At 36.9% G+C, this 22,323-nt stretch overlaps 1 protein-coding gene and 2 non-coding genes across 3 annotated transcripts; all 3 read left to right on the top strand.

Moving 5' to 3' along the window:
* Positions 1–1,064: 1,064 nt before the first annotated feature.
* Positions 1,065–1,170, top strand: Gm24121. The gene has a single exon (XR_003956039.1). It is a non-coding gene; the product is annotated as a U6 spliceosomal RNA (small nuclear RNA).
* A 2,399-nt stretch (positions 1,171–3,569) lies between these two features.
* Ugt2b1 (UDP glucuronosyltransferase 2 family, polypeptide B1) lies at positions 3,570–13,434 on the top strand. The gene is made up of 6 exons (NM_152811.1): positions 3,570–4,298; positions 5,377–5,525; positions 8,066–8,197; positions 10,381–10,468; positions 10,604–10,823; positions 12,208–13,434. Exons 1-6 carry the CDS (start codon positions 3,575–3,577, stop codon positions 12,482–12,484), a joined length of 1,590 nt encoding a protein of 529 aa, NP_690024.1. The 5' UTR covers positions 3,570–3,574; the 3' UTR covers positions 12,485–13,434.
* Positions 13,435–13,750: 316 nt separating this feature from the next.
* Gm25211 lies at positions 13,751–13,857 on the top strand. The gene has a single exon (XR_003956129.1). It is a non-coding gene; the product is annotated as a U6 spliceosomal RNA (small nuclear RNA).
* The last annotated feature ends 8,466 nt before the right edge of the window (positions 13,858–22,323 follow it).

The following is a 22,323-nucleotide window of genomic DNA, read 5'->3' as shown; positions in this document are numbered from 1 at the left end:
GGCCAAGAAGTGGGAGTGGGTGGGTAAGGGAGCCAGGGGGGTGGGTGGAGTATAGGGAACTTTCCGGGTAGCATTTGAAATGTAAGTAAAGAAAATATATAATTAGAAAAAAACAGAGAAAATGTAAGAAAATAAAAGTAAGCTATGTTACATTAAAAAAAAAAACAGTAACTTCATGAAATTTGCAGGCAAATGGATGGAACTTGAAAATATCATGCTGGATGAGGTAACTCAGTCACAAAAGAACATGCACGATATGTATTCGTTAATAAGTGGACATTAGCCCAAAAGTACAGAGTACAGAGGATTTAATTCTCAGACCATAAGAAGCCTAAGAAGAAAGAAGACCAAAATATGGATGCTTCAGTGCTTCTTAGAAGGTTGAATAAAATACTCACAGGAGAAAATATGGAGAAAAAGTGTGGAGCAGAGATTTAAGAAAAGACCATCCAGAGACTTCCCACATGAGGATAAAAAGCCACCAAAGTCAGACACTATTGTGGGTACCTGGAAGTGCTTGCTGATGGAAGTCTGATATGGCTGTCTCCTGAGAGGTTCTGCCAGAGCCTGAAAAATACAGAGGTGGATGCTCACAACCAACCATTAGAATGAGTGCTGGGGGTACAAGATGAAGGAGCTGGAGAAAGGACTACTGAAGCTTAGGGGGGTTGAAGCCCCATGGAGAGGGCAGCAGTGTCAACAGGCCAGATCCCAGTAGCTCCTGTGCACTGGACCACAAACCAAAAGATACACATGGAGGAACCCATGGCAATGGCCGCATATGTTAAAGAGGATAGCCTTGTTGGTCATGGTCAGGAGGAGAGGCCATTGTGACTGAGGGTGTTCAATGCCCCAGTGTACCGAAATGCCAGAACTGGGGCAGAAAAAATGTGAGTGGGTGGGTGGGTCGGGGAGCACCATCATATAGGCAGAGGGAGAGGGGATGGTATATGGGGTCTCCAGAGGGGAGACCTGAAAAGCAGAAAACATTTGAAACATAAATAAAGAAAATATTCAATTTTTATGAAAGGCACAATACTTGCTTGTAAGAAGTGAATCAATTGGTGCTTGCTTCAGCAGCACATATACTAAAATTGGAACGATACAGAGAAGATTAGCATAGCCCCTGCACAAGGATGACACACAAATTCAGAAGCATTCCATATTTTTTTCAACACCCATTCATGATAAAAGTCTTGGAAAGATCAGGAATTCAAGGCCCGTACCTAAACATAATAAAATCAATCTCCAGCAAATCAGTTGCCAACATCAAACTAAATGGTGAGAAGCTGGAAGCAATTCCACTAAAATCAGGGACTAGACAAGACTGCCCACTTTCTCCCTACCTATTCAATATAGTACTTGAAGTCCTAGCCAGAGCAATTCGACAACAAAAGGAGGTTAAGGGGATAAAAATTGGAAAGGAAAAAGTCAAAATATCACTATTTGCATATGATAAAATAGTATATATAAGTGACCTAAACATTCCACCAGAGAACTCCTAATCCTGATAAACAGCTTCAGTGAAGTAGCTGGATAAAAAATTAACTCAAACAAGTCAATGGCCTCCCTCTACACAAAGGATAAACAGGCTGAGAATGAAATTAGGGAAATAACACCCTTCACAATAGTCACAAATAATATAAAATACCTTAGCTTGACTCTAACTAAGGAAGTAAAAGATCTGTATGATAAGAACTTCGAGTCTCTGAAGAAAGAAATCAAAGAAGATCTCAGAATATGGAAAGATCTCCCATGCTCATGGATTGACAGGATCAATATAGTAAAATGGCTATCTTGCCAAAAGCAATCTACAGGTTCAATGCAATGCCATCAAAATGCCAACTCAATTCTTCAACGAGTTAGAAAGGGCAATTTGAAAATTCATCTGGAATAACAAAAAAAAAACTAGGATAGCATAAAACTCTTCTCAAGGATAAAAGAACCTCTGGTGGAATCACCATGCCTGACGTAAAGCTGTACTACAGAACAATTGTGATAAAACAAAACAAAACAAAACAAACAAACAAAAAAAAAAACACTGCATGATACTGGTATAGCGACAGACAGGTAGACCAATAGAATAAAATTGAAGACTCAGAAATGAACCCACACACCTATGGTCACTTGATCTTTGACAAGGGAGCTAAAACCATCCAGTGGAAAAAAGACAGCATTTTCAACAAACGGTGCGGGCACAACTGGCGGTTATCATGTAGAAGAATGGAATTGATCCATTCTTATCTTCTTGTACTAAGGTCAAGTCTAAGTGGATCAAGGAACTTCACATAAAACCAGAGACACTGAAACATATAGAGGAGAAAGTGAGGAAAAACTGCGAAGATATGGGCACAGGGGAAAAATTCCTGAATAGAACAGCAATGGCTTGTGCTGTAAGATCGAGAATGAACAAATGGGACCTCATAAAATTGCAAAGCTTTTGTAAGGCAAAGGACACTGTCAATAAGACAAAAAGGCCACCAACAGATTGGGAAAGGATCTTTACCAATCCTAAATCAGGTAGGGGACTAATATTCAATATATATAAAGAACTCAAGAAGATAAACTCCAGAAAATCAAATAACCCCATTAAAAAAATGGGGCTCAGAACTAAACAAAGAATTCCCAGCTAAGGAATACCGAATGGCTGAGAAGCACCTGAAAAATGTTCAACATCCTTAATCATCAGGGAAATGCAAATCAAAACAACCCTGAGATTCCACCTCACCCCAGTCAGAATGGCTAAGATCAAAAATTCATTAGGCTATAAGGTACACAGATGCTGGCGAGGATGTGGAGAAAGAGGAACACTCCTCAATTGCTGGTGGGGTTGCAAGCTTGTACAACCACTCTGGAAATCAGTCTGGCGATTCCTTAGAAAATTGGACATAGTACTACTGGAAGATCCTGCAATACCTCTCCTGGGCATATATCCAGAAGATTTTCCAACTGGTAATAAGGAACATGCTCCACTATATTCATAGCAGCCTTATTAATAATAGCCAGAAACTGGAAACAACCCAGATGTCCCTCAACAGAGGAATGGATACAGAAAATGTGGTACATTTACACAATGGAGTACTACTCAGCTATTAAAAACAATGAATTTATGAAATTTAGGTAAATGGATGGATCTGGAAGGTATCATCCTGAGTGACGTAACCCAACCACAAAAGAACTTAACATGATATGTACTCACTGGTGAGTGAATATTAACCCAGAAACTAAGAATACCCAAGATACAATTTGCAAAACCCATGCAACTCAAGAAGAAGGAATACCAAAGTGTTGATACTTCGTTCCACCTTTGAATGGGAAAATAATATTGAAAAAGAAAAGAAAAAGAAGTGAATCAATTGTAGCTCAATACTATCAGGGACAAAAAAGACAAACTTCGTGAACCTTGAGCTCATGTTCCATGTGTGTATTTACTTAGAATGTTACACCATCAGACTCATCTAGTCAGTGATGTGGTTAGAAGTTATATGTTAACTTCTTGATTGACAGAACTTACATAAAAGCAGAAAAAAACTGTGAAGAATGACAAATATCAAAAACATTCTCTTTCAGCAAGATGTCTATGAAACAGGCTTCAGTTTTTCTGTTGATACAGTTCATATGCTATATTAGACCTGGAGCCTGTGGGAAAGTGCTGGTGTGGCCTACAGAATACAGCCATTGGATAAATATGAAAATAATCCTGGATGAACTTGTCCAGAGAGGTCATGACGTCACCGTTCTCATATCTTCTGCTTCCATCCTCATTGGGCCGAGCAATGAATCTTCTATTAATTTTGAAATTTATTCTGCACCTTTGAGTAAAGATGATCTTGAATATGCTTTTGAAAAATGGGTAGGAAACTGGACATACGAATTAAAAAAACTTCCATTTTGGACATCTTATTCAAAACTGCAAAAAATCTCCAGTGAATATTCAGACATGATTGAAAGTTTCTGCAAAGCAGTAGTTTGGAACAAGAGCCTCATGAAAAAACTCCAAGGATCTAAGTTTGATGTCGTTCTAGCAGATGCCTTGGTTCCCTGTGGTGAGCTGCTATCAGAACTGCTTAAGACACCTTTAGTATACAGTCTCCGCTTCTGTCCTGGATACAAATGTGAAAAGTACAGTGGGGGCCTTCCACTCCCCCCTTCCTATGTGCCTGTGGTTCTGTCAGAACTAAGTGACCACATGACATTTGCAGAAAGGGTGAAGAATATGTTGCAGGTGTTGCTTTTTGACTTTTGGTTTCAAACATTTAACGAGAAATCCTGGAATCAGTTTTACAGTGATGTTCTAGGTAAACTGTGCCTTTCATTGTTACTGTGAAATCCTGACTTGATGTTTTTTTGAATGAGAATGTGTATAGGTGAATATAAAGGCATAGAATGAGATTCTTAATTGTGAGCTGATAGAGTAAAAATAGAAGAGAATCAAATAGGCTCTTAGCAAGGCAAAATACTGCAGAGTAATTATACAGAACACTTCAGAAATTACTAACCATGCAAAATTAGACAAGGAAGATTTCTCTTGGTGATCATTTGATCTGCTCTACATTGTCTAAGTATAAGAAACTCCAGGTTTCATTGAGTGCTTTAATATCTGTAAATGAGAACACTACAGAGTCATAATTCATTACCACAACTATTTGTGTAGCACTGAAGAAAACACATTTCCTTAAGACATTTACTCACTTAGAAATTAAAACATTTATCAAGAATGTCCTGAAAGCTTATTCACAATTAAATTGTACCACTAGAACCAGAAACAGTCAAGGCAACTTGATTTTCTTAGAATTTGAGTTGGATCATATCTATAAAACTTAATCTTAAAGCCTTAAATCTTGATAGAAATGCATAGGTTTTTATTATTTTCAAAATACCTTTTCATTAAATAAAATATTACCTAATTTATTAGGAGAAACAGTTTAAATATTAACTGCTTATACAAATACCCAGCTATAACTTTGAGATATACAACTAAGTTAGTGATACTAGTCTCCTGTAACGGACATAGTACAGCAGGGATAAAAGAAAATTAGTCATTCCTTACCAATTATCACATTGCATTTCAAGAATCAGAAACCAAAAGCATAGCTACTAAAATGTGTAAAATAGACTAAATATTCTACAAAAGCTGTGTTTCTAAGCATTTTCAAGCACCTTTGCAAGAGCAAAATTTCAAATTTATTGGTGCAACGTTGGAAATCAATGTAATTTTCACACAATATTTATGTTAATACAATTATATCATAAATCATAACTGGAACATTTTAAATTGCTTGTCTACATGACCTCAACTCATTGCAGAAATCACATGCTTTATTCCAGACAAACTCCTTTCACCATAGTGTATTTGTTTTTGGTTTTGGGGTGCAGGGAGACCTACAACATTAACTGAGATGATGGGGAAGGCAGACATATGGCTCGTTCGAACCTTCTGGGACTTGAAATTTCCTCACCCTTTCTTGCCTAATTTTGACTTTGTTGGAGGACTCCATTGTAAACCAGCCAAACCACTGCCTAAGGTAACTCTACATTGTTTCCCTTGGTAAACTGTTTTTCCTTTTCATGGAAACAATTCTTAACCACTATTTCCAGATGTTTGGTTTTATGAAACATATATCAAGTGGATTAGAACTCTCTGACAATTAAGATATACATTATTTCCTTACATCTCTGAATCTTCTTACTCTTAAGCAAAGTATTATACCACTTTAGAATGTGGTCAGTGATTTAAAGGTGTTTAGGTAACTCATAAAAGAGAATTTATGCTCTCTTCAAGAACATATAGTAAATGCCAGAGACGTGTTGAACAGCTAAAGAAATAAAGAATCAATATCTTCACTAAATAGAAATTGTATTCTACTTGGAAACATTATAGTGATGAAGAGATGTTATATACACTGTGACAAACGTTATACATTGTTATATTAGATAAACAGATAAGTTGAAGATATATCCAACAGAGATGAGATGTAATGTCCTAGAATCCTTGTGAAGTTACAATGACCTAGCCAATGTACAGGGTTAGATTAATGAATGAAAAGAAGAGAGGAAAAATAGAAAATTGAAACAACCATTGAAAGAATGACAGACTTAGATAAGCAGGACGATGACATGGCAGGCAGGAGTTTTTGGACAGCTTCATGTATGCATGTTCCACACATGGCTCTCTTTTAACCTTTCCACTTCCTTGGAGTCTTTCTACCCTTAGGTTCTGCAGGGATTTATTTTTTGTCTTTGTAGTTTCCACATGCAAAAGAAAACAACACTTATCTTTCTGTTTCTGGCTTATTGATTAATCTCCTGTCCTCTAAACAATAGCTATTTTCCTAAATTATTTAATAATAATAACATTTTTCTATCTGAGTAAAACACAATTATGTATATTTACCAACACTTTGATACACATTGATCACTTGAAGAATATCTAAGCTAATCCTATATAGGGGAATTTTGAATAATGATGTAATAAACATTATTATGTAGATTTTTCACTTGCAATTATTTCCTTCAGATATCACCAAAGAGTGGCATAGGTTAACTGTATGTAACACATTAATGTTATTTATATCAAGACGCTTATTTATGTATTTTATCTAATTTTACATTTCCAAATATGATAAATGCATAAATGTTCAATTTCCATATTATCTGTAGGAGCATTTTTATAGTACATACATTTTTGTGACATTCATGATAAGTGGATTATGATGGAATATTGATATATTTTGAATTTATTTTTTTAATAGCTGACATTATTGAAAGATTTTCAGATAATTGTAAGCTATTTAAATCTGAGGGAACAACTACTTTGGATCATTTGCCTAAGTTAATTGAATTCTTATTTCTTCTGATGTTAGTTTGTTTTTTTAATTAGCATACTCTCTTAAAAATTTATGAATATTACACAACTCTTTAGAGAGTCTCTTCATTTTGATAGATTTTTTTGTTCTTCATAAGCTTTTACTATAAGGTACTCCTATTTTTCAATTCCCAAATTACTCCCAATGCTACTGTGGTTATTCAATACATTACTGCTTTTTATTCTATGTCATGGAGTTTCTCTTCTTTTTTCCCTATTTTTATGTAGTAGAAACACATTACTTTTATTTAGAATGTACTAAAGATAATTTCTTTTTTTTCAATGTGAGAATACATAATTTTTTCAATTAATTAATTTATTTATGCCCCAAATGTTGCCTACATCGTGGTCCCCCTCTTAGAGTTCTTCTCTATCCCTCATCTCCCTCTATCTCTCCTTCCCTACATTTCTTCTTCTTTTCTATTCCCTCCTTTGCTGCTCGTCCTTCTCATTTCTCTCAAAGAAACCACAAAAAAGAAAATCAAAGAAATGAACTTAAAAAAATAAGACCAAAAATATTCCAGCAAAACGAAAGGAAAGAAAAAGCACACATAAGATTTAATATAAATAAATAAATAAATAAATAAATAAATAAATAAAAACATGGCATTTATTTTAGGTGGCTAACTATTCCTGGGCTTGGGACCTCCTCTGGTGTATGATTGATTTACCCAGTCACTACTGGGGAAAGCTGGTTTTCCCCTTTGTTATCAGATACCACTTGCAAATAGCTTCTTAGTTAGAAGTGGAAGTCCATGAACATTTTCTATTCTGTGCGCAGGAACTTCATCTGCCTTGAACCTGGGCAGGTCTTAGACATGCTGCTACAGTCTCTGTGAGTTTATATGAGCATCAGTCTTATTATGCCTGGTAGACCCTGGGATGTCATTCATCCCCTCTGGATCTTATAAACTTTCTCCCTCCTACTCATGATGGTTTGAAAATACCTCCTAATGAAACTCTAAATTTCAATAACTCTACTGACAATAATTTTTTACTCTAATTTTCTTATGTTGGTAAATTGTACTATAGCACAAATGTACTCTCCATGAACACATGACTGCTGAGGCAATGGATACACTGGTCTCACTAAAATAATTCCAGTAATTACATTATTTCCTCTGGTAATGTTTGTCTCAGTTCCTTAGACAGTGCTTCCCAGGCAGCCATTAATTTGTGATGTCACAACTGTCTTCATAGGAAATGGAAGAATTTGTTCAGAGCTCTGGAGAACATGGTGTGGTGGTGTTTTCTCTGGGATCAATGGTTAAAAACATTAAAGAAGAAAAGGCCAATGTAGTTGCTTCTGCTCTTGCCCAGATTCCACAGAAGGTAACATAAAGAGTTCACTGGGTGGACAAATGTATTGTAAGTCTATTGAACTCTGAAAGGATTGCAGTAGGAAAAACTGCTGTGAAATATAAAGTAAGGGGTTCTTTCCTATGAATCTCAAACACCACATTAAAAAGAAAAGAATGAATTGCAGAAGATAAAATATTAGTCTGGTTCTGATTGACATTATAACCTGAAGGATCACACTTAGATCCAGCATGGTTGTGCATACCTGACCTGTTGGAGCTTAAAGAGCTGAGGTAGGTCTTTTTCTTCATATTTACAACCAGTTTACACTTCATGTTGATTCCCAGGCTTTTCTGAGTCATTCAGTGTGTCAGTGTCTCAAAAGGAGAGAAGTAAAAGAAAGAAAGGATGGAAGGAAGGAGAAACAGAAGGGAGATGTACAGTTATGAGGAATATTATGCTGAGGCTGGAAAGGTGCCTCAGTGATGCATTAAGAACACAGGCTGCTCTTCCAGAGGAACTGGACTTGATTGCTAGGACTTACATAGTAGCTCATAAGTATCCCCAACTCAATTGCCAGGGAATCTCATGTGTTCTTCATGCCCCAGACAGAACAGTCACAGTGCATGCACTGAATTACATGCAGGCAAAAGATCATATACATAAAATGAAACAAAAATATCTGTAAAGAAAGAGGAAAATATCTTCTTGCCAGTGACTGATGTAGGAAAACATAAGAGAAAAGATAAAAAAAATAGGTGCTGACTCTGCAGTGAACTCAGGATTATAAAATTATGAACTCATCAACAGGAACTATGCTTCTAGCACATCAGATAAACATGTTTTTCTGGATGGTGAAAGAGGCTGTAATTTAAGATGGAGTCTTATGTAAGCAAGGACAGTGTGGGAAGAATCCAGCAGCTCCCAACGTCATAAACTCTATTGTTGAATTACTTCCTAAAAGCAGAAGTCTTTTGATGTTTGTAAACTACATTTACTCTATTACTTGATACTGATACCGCCTATTGTGGAGATAATTTTTTATCTTACAAAACACAAAGCATACAGAAAGTAAAGACTGACAGTTATTATTCCAGTTTGTGAAACTTCCTTGTACGTTAGAACTCAGTTTGATACTAGACATGAAATGTATTCAGGACAATTCAAAGCATATTTTCAATTTTCCTATTGACAATTGTTTCTTTTTTGTTTTTGTTTTTGTTTTTGAGACAATTTTTCATGGACAGTCGTTAATAGACTTTATCTGAAATGAAGCATACTTGCTAGTAAGAAAGAAATTATTTTTAGAAATGGGAAATTATATCATGGTATATTATGAATCAAAATAAACCTAATTATAATGAATAGCTGAAAGAACACGGAAATATAGGTAAAACTATGTGGCTATGATTTTAAAAGATGCAATATTGAGATTATATGTAATATTTACATATATCCTATATATAGGATTATATATGAAATATACATAATCACATAATCATAAAATATTACTAATTTAACACTGTTTTCCCAGTAAGGATTATATTAACTCTCTAAAAATGTCATGTATACAAGAATTTGTCGTTAATTATCAGATATATAAAAATTGTAACACAGAAGTGGATGCTCACAGTCAGCTCTTGGATGGATCACAGGGCTCCCAATGGAGGAGCTAGAGAAAGTATCCAAGGAGCTAAAGGGATCTGCAACCCTATAGATGGAACAACATTATGAACTAACCAGTACCCCAGAGCTCTTGACTCTAGCTGCATATGTATCGAAAGATGACCTAGTCGGCCATCACTGGAAAGAGAGGCCCATTGGACTTGCAAACTTTATATGCCCCAGTACAGGGGAACACCAGGGCCAAAAAGGGGGAGTGGGTGGGTAGGGGAGTGGGGGGCGGTATGGGGGACTTTTGGGATAGCATTGGAAATGTAAATGAGGAAAATACCTAATAAAAAATTAAAAAAACAGAAATTTTAAAAAATGTATAATTAAATGGCATGCTCAAGTTATTAGGAAGCCATGTATAGAAAATGTATTATTTATTTCAGTCTTTTAATATCTCATACTAGTTTAGATTTCCCTTCTATTAAATTTTATAGTCCATCATCTGGATAATGTTCAACTGAGTAATCTCAATTCTCTAGAATCAAAATATGCCAAAGCCTTGGATTTCTTTAATTAAATAAGGTAGTGTCTGTGTGTAACAGGTTCTGTGGAGATTTGATGGTAAGAAACCAGACACCTTAGGATCCAACACTCGGCTCTACAAGTGGATCCCCCAGAATGACCTTCTTGGTAAGGCAAAGTTCCACTACAGCTTTGGGGCTATAGTAATATACTTATTTGAGAACAGCCCCCTTCTGAGCCTTCATATTCCCCCTGTCTTTAATATTATGATCAATAATTATGTAAAACTTCTTCTCACTGCAGGTCATCCAAAAACCAAAGCTTTTATAGCTCATGGTGGAACCAATGGCATCTATGAGGCGATCTACCATGGCATTCCTATTGTTGGTATTCCCTTGTTTGGGGATCAACCTGATAATATTAACCACATAGTAGCCAAGGGAGCAGCTGTTAGAGTGGACTTTGATACAATGTCAACTACAGACCTTCTCACTGCCTTGAAGACTGTCATTAATGACCCTTCGTGAGTCTATTTGTTGTTTGTTTCCTTGTTTGAAGTTGTTTTGGTTTTTTTTAAGGTTTTTTTTTCTTTTCTTTTCTTTTTTGTTTTGTACTATGTAACCACAAGACCAGCCAATAACTGATATAGGTCTGCTTGCTTCTGTCTCCTGAGTGCTAGAATTAAAACTATGTGCATTCACGCTTGATGGTGAATAACTATTCCTTTGAAAATATTGCTAGATTCACAACATCAGATTGATTTTTATCCTATTTGAAGGAGAATAATTTTGAATAACTTTGTGATATTGCATGTCTGAAATATGTGCTTACTTTAACAATAAAGATACCTTGAATTTAAGTTTCAATAAATGAGACATGATAAGTCTTAAACTATTCTATATACATAAATAATATCACAAATATATGTCTATTGGTAACAAGGACACTATTTCAAGATAGAATGTACATAGTATTCATGAACCATGATCTTAAATGAAAAGTTAAACATTTACCCATATTTTCTGAAGTTATAAAACTTTTGGTAAAACTTTAATTTCTATAATGATATGTGATATTGCATAACCAGTACTGAAGAAATGAGAGAGAGTATTAAATTATTACCATACCCAGAGAACACTGTTGGTAGTTTCAAGGTATTCCAATAGACAAATGTACCTAATGAGAATATCCAGAGGCAAAATAACAGGAGAAAGTGCACCTGGTTCTTCCATACACAGTCTCCTAGTCCAGGAACACAATTACATTGCTTTCCATCCAGTCAGAAGTCTGCTGGAAATTCTGTTCAAGGAAGAATAATAACTTAGCAAGTGTTTTCAAAACATGAATCTGATTATAAAAAGAAATTAGGAAACAGAGATAGAAGAGAAGAGGAGAAACCAAAACTAGAGAGGAGATATCCAGCATGAGATATGACCCTGTAGAGTTTAAAAGAATTCAGTGTCCACTTCTTTTCTTAAAACTTACACACACATACACACACACACACACACACACACACACACACTTTCTCTTGCCAATGTTTGAAATATTGCTCAACTTCAAATTAAAAATAAGTATTCTATGGGGAATAAAGCAAAAATAAGCCAAGTGTACCTGAGGAGCTGGTATACAAGGTAAGCTCATTAGTTGGAGGTAAATTCAGGACTTCATTAAGACCAGTGTCAACTACACACCAAGTTCAAAAAAAAACCTGTACTAAACAAGACTGTTTCACTGACTTCCCTGTCACTCAACTGTCCTCCCTATCACCTCATAAAACATAGTACTTGTGTGGGAAGTTTATGCCATTCATTTTGAGACTCTTGTGGGACTTTTCCCCAAACCAATAAATGTTAGGGAAGTCGACAAATTAGCTTTAATTTTAGTTGCATGCATTGTCCTTTCAGCTATAAAGAGAATGCCATGAGATTATCCAGAATCCACCATGACCAGCCAATGAAGCCCTTGGACCGAGCTGTCTTCTGGATCGAGTATGTCATGCGCAACAAGGGAGCCAAGCACCTTCGCCCAGCTCTGCATGACCTTACCTGGTTCCAGTACCACTCTCTGGATGTGATTGGGTTCCTATTGGTCTGTGTGGTAGCTGTGGTATTCATCATTGCAAAATGTTGCCTCTTTTGTTGCCATAAGACTGCTAACATGGGAAAGAAGAAAAAAGAGTAGCTTCATGAAGGCTGAAGCAGAGAGTCCTGAGAGATGAGCCTCTGCCAGCTGCTTCCAGCAGAAACCTGTTGTCTGTCCCAGGTGCCTTCCCTCTGAAACAAGACAGGGTCAGGACTTCATTAAAGATAGCTCTCATAGATGCACTATATGTTGAATGCACGTAAGGATTTATGCAAGCTATACACTCAGAGCTCTAGAAGCAAAATTGTGTGTTCAGTTTAGAATGTTTTAATGTAAATGAGGAACTATACCCAACAACAATCACTGAGGTTACTGTAGTTCACAAAATTTGCATAGGCATAAAGCCTTTGAAAAACCTCTCTAAATATTAGTTAATTTTTTATGCTCTGTCTTCATTTAATGAACTTATTTTTCTTCCCTTCCTTTTTTCTTCTCTTTCATTTTTTTTTGTATTGCTCATAAATAATAGCGTTCAGGTACAGAACATTTGAAATAGACTCACTTTTCCATCAATATAAGGAAAGCCATTGTTTCTGGTTATTAATTGGGTACAGCAAACTTCCAACAAATATTTCCTAAAGGGCCTGTGGTGGAGGCTACTCTCCTTCAATCAGAAGCCTTTTTCAGACACTAATCTTCAAGCATTTACTCTTACTGCTCCTGACATAAATTCCAGTACTTGGGAGTTCTTAGGCTTGGCAAGATTATTGATTTATTTTCCTTCTTATCTCTTACTCACAACTGACCTGAACACTGTCATTCTCATTCTGCCTTTTGAAGTAGATTTAAGCTGCCAAATGTCCCATTCTCTCTCGCTTTGAAAGTACACATCCAAGAGAAGATTATCTTTTTAAGTCATACCATCACCTAGCTCATGTTATATTTCGTATCTGAAATATCCCCCACAGACACACAATGTACTTTGCTGATTTTGTTTAACTCATTCATACAGAATTTCTTACCTTGATTCAATAAAATGTTAAAATCTTTCCTTATGATCACCTTTCTGCTTCCCACTGGCCTCATCCAATATGTCCCAATGCCAACTTTGTGTCCTGTTATTTAAGTCCAGCTGGAAAATGTTTGTAATCCATCTGGGTTAGATTCAGTTGCTAACTTGACAAATCTTGAGTCATCTGAGAGGAAAATCTGGCATGTGGACAAGTTTCCTGGAATAATTTAAATAATGTGGAGTGAAGAAGGCAGGGGTTGCTGGTTCGGGGTTGGGAGAGGGGGGCTTAGCCTACTGTGGACAGGATCATCCCTAGTAGATGGGTCCTGGATTGAACAAGAAAGCTAAATAAGGTGCTCGCTTCGGCAGCACATATACTAAAATTGGAACGATACAGAGAAGATTAGCATGGCCCCTGCGCAAGGATGACACGCAAATTCGTGAAGCATTCCATATTTTTGAATATCTATGCTCCAAATACAAGGGCAGCCACATTCATTAAAGAAACTTTAGTAAAGCTCAAAGCACACATTGCACCTCACACAATAATAGTGGGAGACTTCAACAAACCACTTTCACCAATGGACAGATCATGGAAACAGAAACTAAACAGGGACACACTGAAACTAACAGAAGTGATGAAACAAATGGATCTGACAGATATCTACAGAACATTTTATCCTAAAACAAAAGAATATACCTTCTTCTCAGCACCTCATGGTACCTTCTCCAAAATTGACCACATAATAGGTCACAAAACAGGCCTCAACAGATTCAAAAATATTGAAATTGTTCCATGTATCCTATCAGATCACCATGCACTAAGGCTGATCTTCAATAACAAAAAAAATAACAGAAAGCCAACACTCACGTGGAAACTGAACAACACTCTTCTCAATGATACCTTGGTCAAGGAAGGAATAAAGAAAGAAATTAAAGACTTTTTAGAGTTTAATGAAAATAAAGCCACAACGTACCCAAACCTTTGGGACACAATGAAAGCATTTCTAAGAGGGAAACTCATAGCTCTGAGTGCCTCCAAGAAGAAACGGGAGAGAGCACATACTAGCAGCTTGACAACACATCTAAAAGCTCTAGAAAAAAAGGAAGCAAATTCACGCAAGAGGAGTAGACGGCAGGAAATAATCAAACTCAGGGGTGAAATCAACCAAGTGGAAACAAGAAGAACTATTCAAAGAATTAACCAAACGAGGAGTTGGTTCTTTGAGAAAATCAACAAGATAGATAAACCCTTAGTTAGACTCACTAGAGGGCACAGAGACAAAATCCTAATTAACAAAATCAGAAATGAAAAGGGAGACATAACAACAGATCCTGAAGAAATCCAAAACACCATCAGATCCTTCTACAAAAGGCTATACTCAACAAAACTAGAAAACCTGGACGAAATGGACAAATTTCTGGACAGATACCAGGTACCAAAGTTGAACCAGGATCAAGTTGACCTTCTAAACAGTCCCATATCCCCTAAAGAAATAGAAGCAGTTATAAATAGTCTCCCAGCCAAAAAAAAGCCCAGGACCAGACGGGTTTAGTGCAGAGTTCTATCAGACCTTCAAAGAAGATCTAATTCCAGTTCTGCACAAACTTTTTCACAAGATAGAAGTAGAAGGTACTCTACCCAACTCATTTTATGAAGCCACTATTACTCTGATACCTAAACCACAGAAAGACCCAACAAAGATAGAGAACTTCAGACCAATTTCTCTTATGAATATCGATGCAAAAATCCTCAATAAAATTCTCGCTAACCGAATCCAAGAACACATTAAAGCAATCATCCATCCTGACCAAGTAGGTTTTATTCCAGGGATGCAGGGATGGTTTAATATACGAAAATCCATCAATGTAATCCACTATATAAACAAACTCAAAGACAAAAACCACATGATCATCTCGTTAGATGCAGAAAAAGCATTTGACAAGATCCAACACCCATTCATGATAAAAGTTCTGGAAAGATCAGGAATTCAAGGCCCATACCTAAACATGATAAAAGCAATCTATAGCAAACCAGTAGCCAACATCAAAGTAAATGGAGAGAAGCTGGAAGTAATCCCACTAAAATCAGGGACTAGGCAAGGCTGCCCACTTTCTCCCTACCTTTTCAACATAGTACTTGAAGTATTAGCCAGAGCAATTCGACAACAAAAAGAGATCAAGGGGATACAAATTGGAAAGGAGGAAATCAAAATATCACTTTTTGCAGATGATATGATAGTATATATAAGTGACCCTAAAAATTCCACCAGAGAACTCCTAAACCTGATAAACAGCTTCGGTGAAGTAGCTGGATATAAAATTAACTCAAACAAGTCAATGGCCTTTCTCTACACAAAGAATAAACAGGCTGAGAAAGAAATTAGGGAAACAACACCCTTCTCAATAGTCACAAATAATATAAAATACCTCGGCGTGACTCTAACTAAGGAAGTGAAAGATCTGTATGATAAAAACTTCAAGTCTCTGAAGAAAGAAATTAAAGAAGATCTCAGAAGATGGAAAGATCTCCCATGCTCATGGATTGGCAGGATCAACATTGTAAAAATGGCTATCTTGCCAAAAGCAATCTACAGATTCAATGCAATCCCCATCAAAATTCCAACTCAATTCTTCAACGAATTAGAAGGAGCAATTTGCAAATTCATCTGGAATAACAAAAAAACCTAGGATAGCAAAAACTCTTCTCAAGGATAAAAGAACCTCTGGTGGAATCACCATGCCTGACCTAAAGCTTTACTACAGAGCAATTGTGGTAAAAACTGCATGGTACTGGTATAGAAACAGACAAGTAGACCAATGGAATAGAATTGAAGACCCAGAAATGAACCCACACACCTATGGTCACTTGATCTTTGACAAGGGAGCTAAAACCATCCAGTGGAAGAAAGACAGCATTTTCAACAATTGGTGGTGGCACAACTGGTTGTTATCATGTAGAAGAATGCGAATCGATCCATACTTATCTCCTTGTACTAAGGTCAAATCTAAATGGATCAAAGAACTTCACATAAAACCAGAGACACTGAAACTAATATAGGAGAAAGTGGGGAAAAGCCTTGAAGATATGGGCACAGGGGAAAAATTCCTGAACAGAACAGCAATGGCTTGTGCTGTAAGATCGAGAATTGACAAATGGGACCTAATGAAACTCCAAAGTTTCTGCAAGGCAAAAGACACCGTCAATAAGACAAAGAGACCACCAACAGATTGGGAAAGGATCTTTACCTATCCTAAATCAGATAGGGGACTAATATCCAACATATATAAAGAACTCAAGAAGGTGGACTTCAGAAAATCAAATAACCCCATTAAAAAATGGGGCTCAGAACTGAACAAAGAATTCTCACCTGAGGAATACCGAATGGCAGAGAAGCACCTGAAAAAATGTTCAACATCCTTAATCATCAGGGAAATGCAAATCAAAACAACCCTGAGATTCCACCTCACACCAGTCAGAATGTCTAAGATCAAAAATTCAGATGACAGCAGATACTGGCGAGGATGTGGAGAAAGAGCAACACTCCTCCATTGTTGGTGGGATTGCAGGCTTGTACAACCACTCTGGAAATCCGTCTGGCAGTTCCTCAGAAAATTGGACATAGTACTACCGGAGGATCCAGCAATACCTCTCCTGGGCATATATCCAGAAGATGCCCCAACTGGTAAGAAGGACACATGCTCCACTATGTTCATAGCAGCCTTATTTATAATAGCCAGAAGCTGGAAAGAACCCAGATGCCCCTCAACAGAGGAATGGATACAGAAAATGTGGTACATCTACACAATGGAGTACTACTCAGCTATTAAAAAGAATGAATTTATGAAATTCCTAGCCAAATGGATGGACCTGGAGGGCATCATCCTGAGTGAGGTAACACATTCACAAAGGAACTCACACAATATGTACTCACTGATAAGTGGATATTAGCCCAAAACCTAGGATACCCAAGATATAAGATACAATTTCCTAAACACATGAAACTCAAGAAAAATCAAGACTGAAGTGTGGACACTATGCCCCTCCTTAGAAGTGGGAACAAAACACCCTTGGAAGGAGTTACAGAGACAAAGTTTGGAGCTGAGATGAAAGGATGGACCATGTAGAGACTGCCATATCCAGGGATCCACCCCATAATCAGCATCCAAACGCTGACACCATTGCATACACTAGCAAGATTTTATCGAAAGGACCCAGATGTAGCTGTCTCTTGTGAGACTATGCCGGGGCCTAGCAAACACAGAAGTGGATGCTCACAGTCAGCTAATGGATGGATCACAGGGCTCCCAATGGAGGAGCTAGAGAAAGTACCCAAGGAGGTAAAGGGATCTGCAACCCTATAGGTGGATCAACATTATGAACTAACCAGTACCCCGGAGCTCTTGACTCTAGCTGCATATGTATCAAAAGATGGCCTAGTCGGCCATCACTGGAAAGAGAGGCCCATTGGACACGCAAACTTTATATGCCCCAGAACAGGGGAACGCCAGGGCCAAAAAGGGGGAGTGGGCGGGTAGGGGAGTGGGGGTGGGTGGGTATGGGGGACTTTTGGTATAGCATTGGAAATGGAAATGAGCTAAATACCTAATAAAAAATGGAAAGAAAAAAAAAAAGAAAGCTAAATAAGGATTTGGCTCAGAGTCCGATGACAAAAGGAACTCTCCCTAACAACAATTACTGAGCTGAACTGTGGTTCACAAACTTTGCATAGGCATAAAGCCTTTGCAAAACACGTCTAACTATCACTTACCTTTACACATTCCAGGCCTGCTCTGACTTCATTTGGTGGACTGTTTTTCTTCCTTACTTGCTTTTTTTTTCCTTTTACTACTCATAAATAATTATGTTCATATGTCACACTTTTGAAATAGACTCACTTTTCCATCTGTATAAGGAAAGTCATTGTTTCTGGCTATTTTACAGAACTCAGACCTCACTCAACTCCAACTTTATATGCCAGTTATAACAGTTACTGCTCTTATGTAGCCAATGTATTTCAATTCTGTTCATGTTGGTAAAAATCCCAGATTCCTGTACATCAGAAATAAAACACCAAATGGCATAGTGAGTGGTTAGAACCCTCATTTGCTCCTTCACTGACAGCTTACATCTCACTATATTAAGTTTCTCCTGGACAGATACCATGCCTTAGTCATCTTTACGATTTCACTCTTTAAAGCAATGTTATACTTGGGGAACTTTTTTTATGAACCCATAAATCTAGTTCTATAATCCTGGTGTACATTTTGAGATGTTCATGGGTAGGATACAATTCTCAATATAAAATCAGATCTGTTCTAATCTGATATCCTAGCTAATTCAGACAGTGTGATAGTGCTATTCTAGAAACTGGAAGAAAGATTCTAGACACAGTGTGGTTTCTGCATGCTGACAAATTGCTTTTATTAAAAACAACAAACAAACAAACAAGTATTCTATCTCATGATCCTGACTTGACATGATCACATGATGTAGATAACCTTTATGATGACAAAATAAGAAAGATAGCTGAAGCTGGCCAAGAATTCTGTGAATTTAGAAACAGATTATTCCAAAATGCCAGGTACAGGACCTTGCTATAAAGGCAACACTGGCCAAACAAGAACTCTGCAACGAAAAGTCAACAGAATATTTTTTTCAAAGGGAGTAACTTAAGTTACAACAGAAGCAGGCTCTGGCTTTTGCCAAGACTTGGATATAAAACAGTCCTGAGCTGAAACCAAAGTTCACCTTCTCTGAGATCAAATGAGTTCCTGCTGATAGATCCATTCCAAGGTTCACTTTAAACACCCTCTTTCTGCCTTAATTAGTGTGTGATTCAAGGCTCCACTTATCTGGAATTTAAAGGTATATTGCAAGTATCATTTCCATACTGTAGTTTCTATTCTAAACAAATGCCTTCATAAGAGATCCTAGTCCTCCAGGGCTAGCTACTTGCACAGAATTATATTTGAGATACCAATTTTTAAATCTTATTAATGTTCTCACAACCTGTGTGTGTGTGTGTGTGTGTGTGTACTATATGCATGCTTGGTACATAGAATATGGCACAGGATACCCTTGAACTGGAGTTATAGATGTCTATGAATCCTGGGAATCTAACTGAGTCCTATGGAAAGACAGACAGTGCTCTTGTCTGTTGACTGTTGAGTCAACACTCCAGACTCAGGGTTTGAAATAAAACTTGTTTATTTCTCTCTTTCTTTTATTTCACTTGTACATCTTTGTGTTTGTTGACTTATATATTGGAAATAGAATCTCATTAGTGCTCTAGCTGTTTTCAAACTCTCACTGTAAGCCAGGCTAGCCTTGAACTCATAGAGATCTACTTGCATCTGCCTCCTGAGTGCTGGTATCAAAGATGAGTGTCATCTTATCTGGCTAACTTAAACTTCTTTTTTAAAATTTTTATGTAAAAAATACAAATAAAATAAAACAGCAACCAGGCACGGTGGCATATACCTTTAATCCCAGCACTCCAGAGGTAGAGCTCTCTGAGTCCCAAGCCAGCCTGGCCTACCAAGGAAGTTTCAGGATAGCCAGAACTATACATAAAATTCCTGTCTCAAAAACAATAAAATAAAAATAAAATAAATAATTGTATGCTATGTGTGTATGTATATGCGCACACACACACACACACTCATATATACATATATATACATATATATGTGTGTGACAAATTTTATATATATGTGTGTGTATATATTTATATATTGAGTATTTTATATATAATATGTCTCTACACCACATGTATCTCTGGTGCCCATGAGGTCTGAACTAGAGTGACCATACATGTAGGGAATTGAATTTCTATTCTCTGGAAATTCAGCCAGTGCTCTTACCCACTGAGTCCTCTCTTCAGCACTGAGTTGGGGAATTTGCATAATATGGTTTGATTATATTTAACTCTTCAGCCAACTTCTCCCAGATCCATCTCCATTCCCTAGGGACTGAACATTGTGTGTGTGTGTGTGTGTTTTTTTTTTTCATATCAACCATGTTCAATGTGTACTACCCATATACCATGAATATGTGGCCTTGCACAAGAGTAGGATAGAGTTGCTACAGGTAATATTTTTAAAACAAAAAAAAAAATCTGACTCTCCTTCTCCCAGCAATACCAATTGCTAATCGCTCCCCAGCTAGGGCTGGAACTCTGTGGTCACTTGTTCTCTCCATTCTGAGATTTTCTCCATCTTGTACTTGTATGGGGATTTTACATGCTGTCACAGTCCCTAGGAGTAGATATGTGCAGATGATGCAGTAGTAAATATTTAATCTCAATCAAGTTTTTACCCTGCCTTTGATCATTCAGTTCCCAGCTAAAATACAAGCAACATTCATGTTTATAATAAGCCTTAATAACCTCTAAAGCTGGGCAGATAGCTACCATCTAAGCTATTAGCATCTACTTCCCTATCCATAACCCTGAGATATCTCACCATGATCCATCTGGGATGTTCTTAACTTCACTTATCCATTCCTCTTGGCCATGTTTTGATGACTGACTTACTCCATGATATCTGCTCTTTTCTCCATCTTCTCTCTTCCTTCAAACCTGGGAACTAAAAATTCCACCTATCTCTCTTTTGTCCAGCTATAGGATGGAGGTATCTTTATTCACCAAATAGTAATAACTTGAATAACAAGGTTACATGGTTATATGGGCCTACGTGCCGATTCTCTCATGTCTGGGGGCAACCTTGGGATGCTAGTATATAGCATTACATACATAGCAAAAGACAAATCCTCAACAGAGACTGTAGAATATGAAAGAAAGAGCTTGCTTGTAGTTATCCACCACCTCTGTCTCTTACACGCTTTCTAAAGAAATGACCCGAGGCTTGGAAGGATACCATGTGATATACATGTCCCATTTATGGCTTAGTGTTTCTTATGCTCTGCACCTTGGACATTTATGGGTTTCTATGCCAATAACTATCCACTGCAAAAATGTTCTCTGATGACAGTTGGGAGATGCTTTAATGTTTGGGTATAAGTCATTAAGAGTCTATTTCATACAATGTTCATGTATTAGAAAATAGCAATAGGGTCTCGTCTACATTGTATATCCTGTCTGGCACAAATTTATGACACAACATTGGTAGCAGGCATCAGCTTCTCTTCTGAATCAAAAGAAGGGATAATTCCTAAGAGCCAAGTACTTCAGAATCTACCCAGTGACCATTTGGACAATAAGAATCACACATTTTTCTAGTGAATGTTATAGTCCTTTTAAAGAAGATTATACTTCATAGACCTAGTGTTGAGAGGTTGAATGTAAAATATACATTGAAGCAGCTGAATAAGCTGATCTATGTTATTTGGTTATTTATTATTGTTCATTTAAATACTGAAGCTTCTCTGTCAAAGAAAATTGTTTTTATATAACTTAGTTAACATTGAACTGTTTTTTAATGTTATACAGCCATCAGGTTCAAAACATGGAAAAGAAAATCCTGGGTTTTCTTAATTAAAAAGAAATTTTAAAATAACCACTGTCCTCAATATTTAAAAATCACACTATGCCTTGAGACACTCTTCCCATTTCTAGTATGGAACTATCAAGTTCTGTCTAAAATAGCTATGATATCAGAGGACAGTCCCGTTTTTACATTTAGAATTTTATGCTACTTGTAAGCAGAATTAGAGAACTAGATTTTTGGATTCATTCAAAAACCATTTACTAAGTATTACTTTGTTCTATATAAAGATGACTAAGGCATGGTCACTGCAGGAAAAACAATATAGGGGAGTGTAAGCTGTCACTTACAAACAAACCTAGCTCAATAAATCCATAAAAGAGCCAAATTAATAGTGAAATGCAGAATATATTCAGTGTGATCACTTTAGGAAGAGAGACAAAAGGAGCCAGTCACCCTTAATTCCATCTTTGGGATT

Source organism: Mus musculus, chromosome 5, assembly GCF_000001635.26.
Source record: "Mus musculus strain C57BL/6J chromosome 5, GRCm38.p6 C57BL/6J".
Taxonomy (NCBI): Eukaryota; Metazoa; Chordata; class Mammalia; order Rodentia; family Muridae; genus Mus; species Mus musculus.
The sequence above is the reverse complement of the archived record's forward strand: the minus strand, read 5'-3'. Positions and strand labels throughout refer to the sequence as shown.

Bases quoted from the DNA above. Each gene is read 5' to 3' on its own strand.
- Ugt2b1 (NM_152811.1), top strand. From the start codon at position 3,575: ATGTCTATGAAACAGGCTTCAGTTTTTCTGTTGATACAGTTCATATGC. The intron at 8,198-10,380 runs GTAACATAAAGA...TGTGTGTAACAG, and splicing joins TTGCCCAGATTCCACAGAAG to GTTCTGTGGAGATTTGATGG. The intron at 10,824-12,207 runs GTGAGTCTATTT...TTGTCCTTTCAG, and splicing joins ACTGTCATTAATGACCCTTC to CTATAAAGAGAATGCCATGA.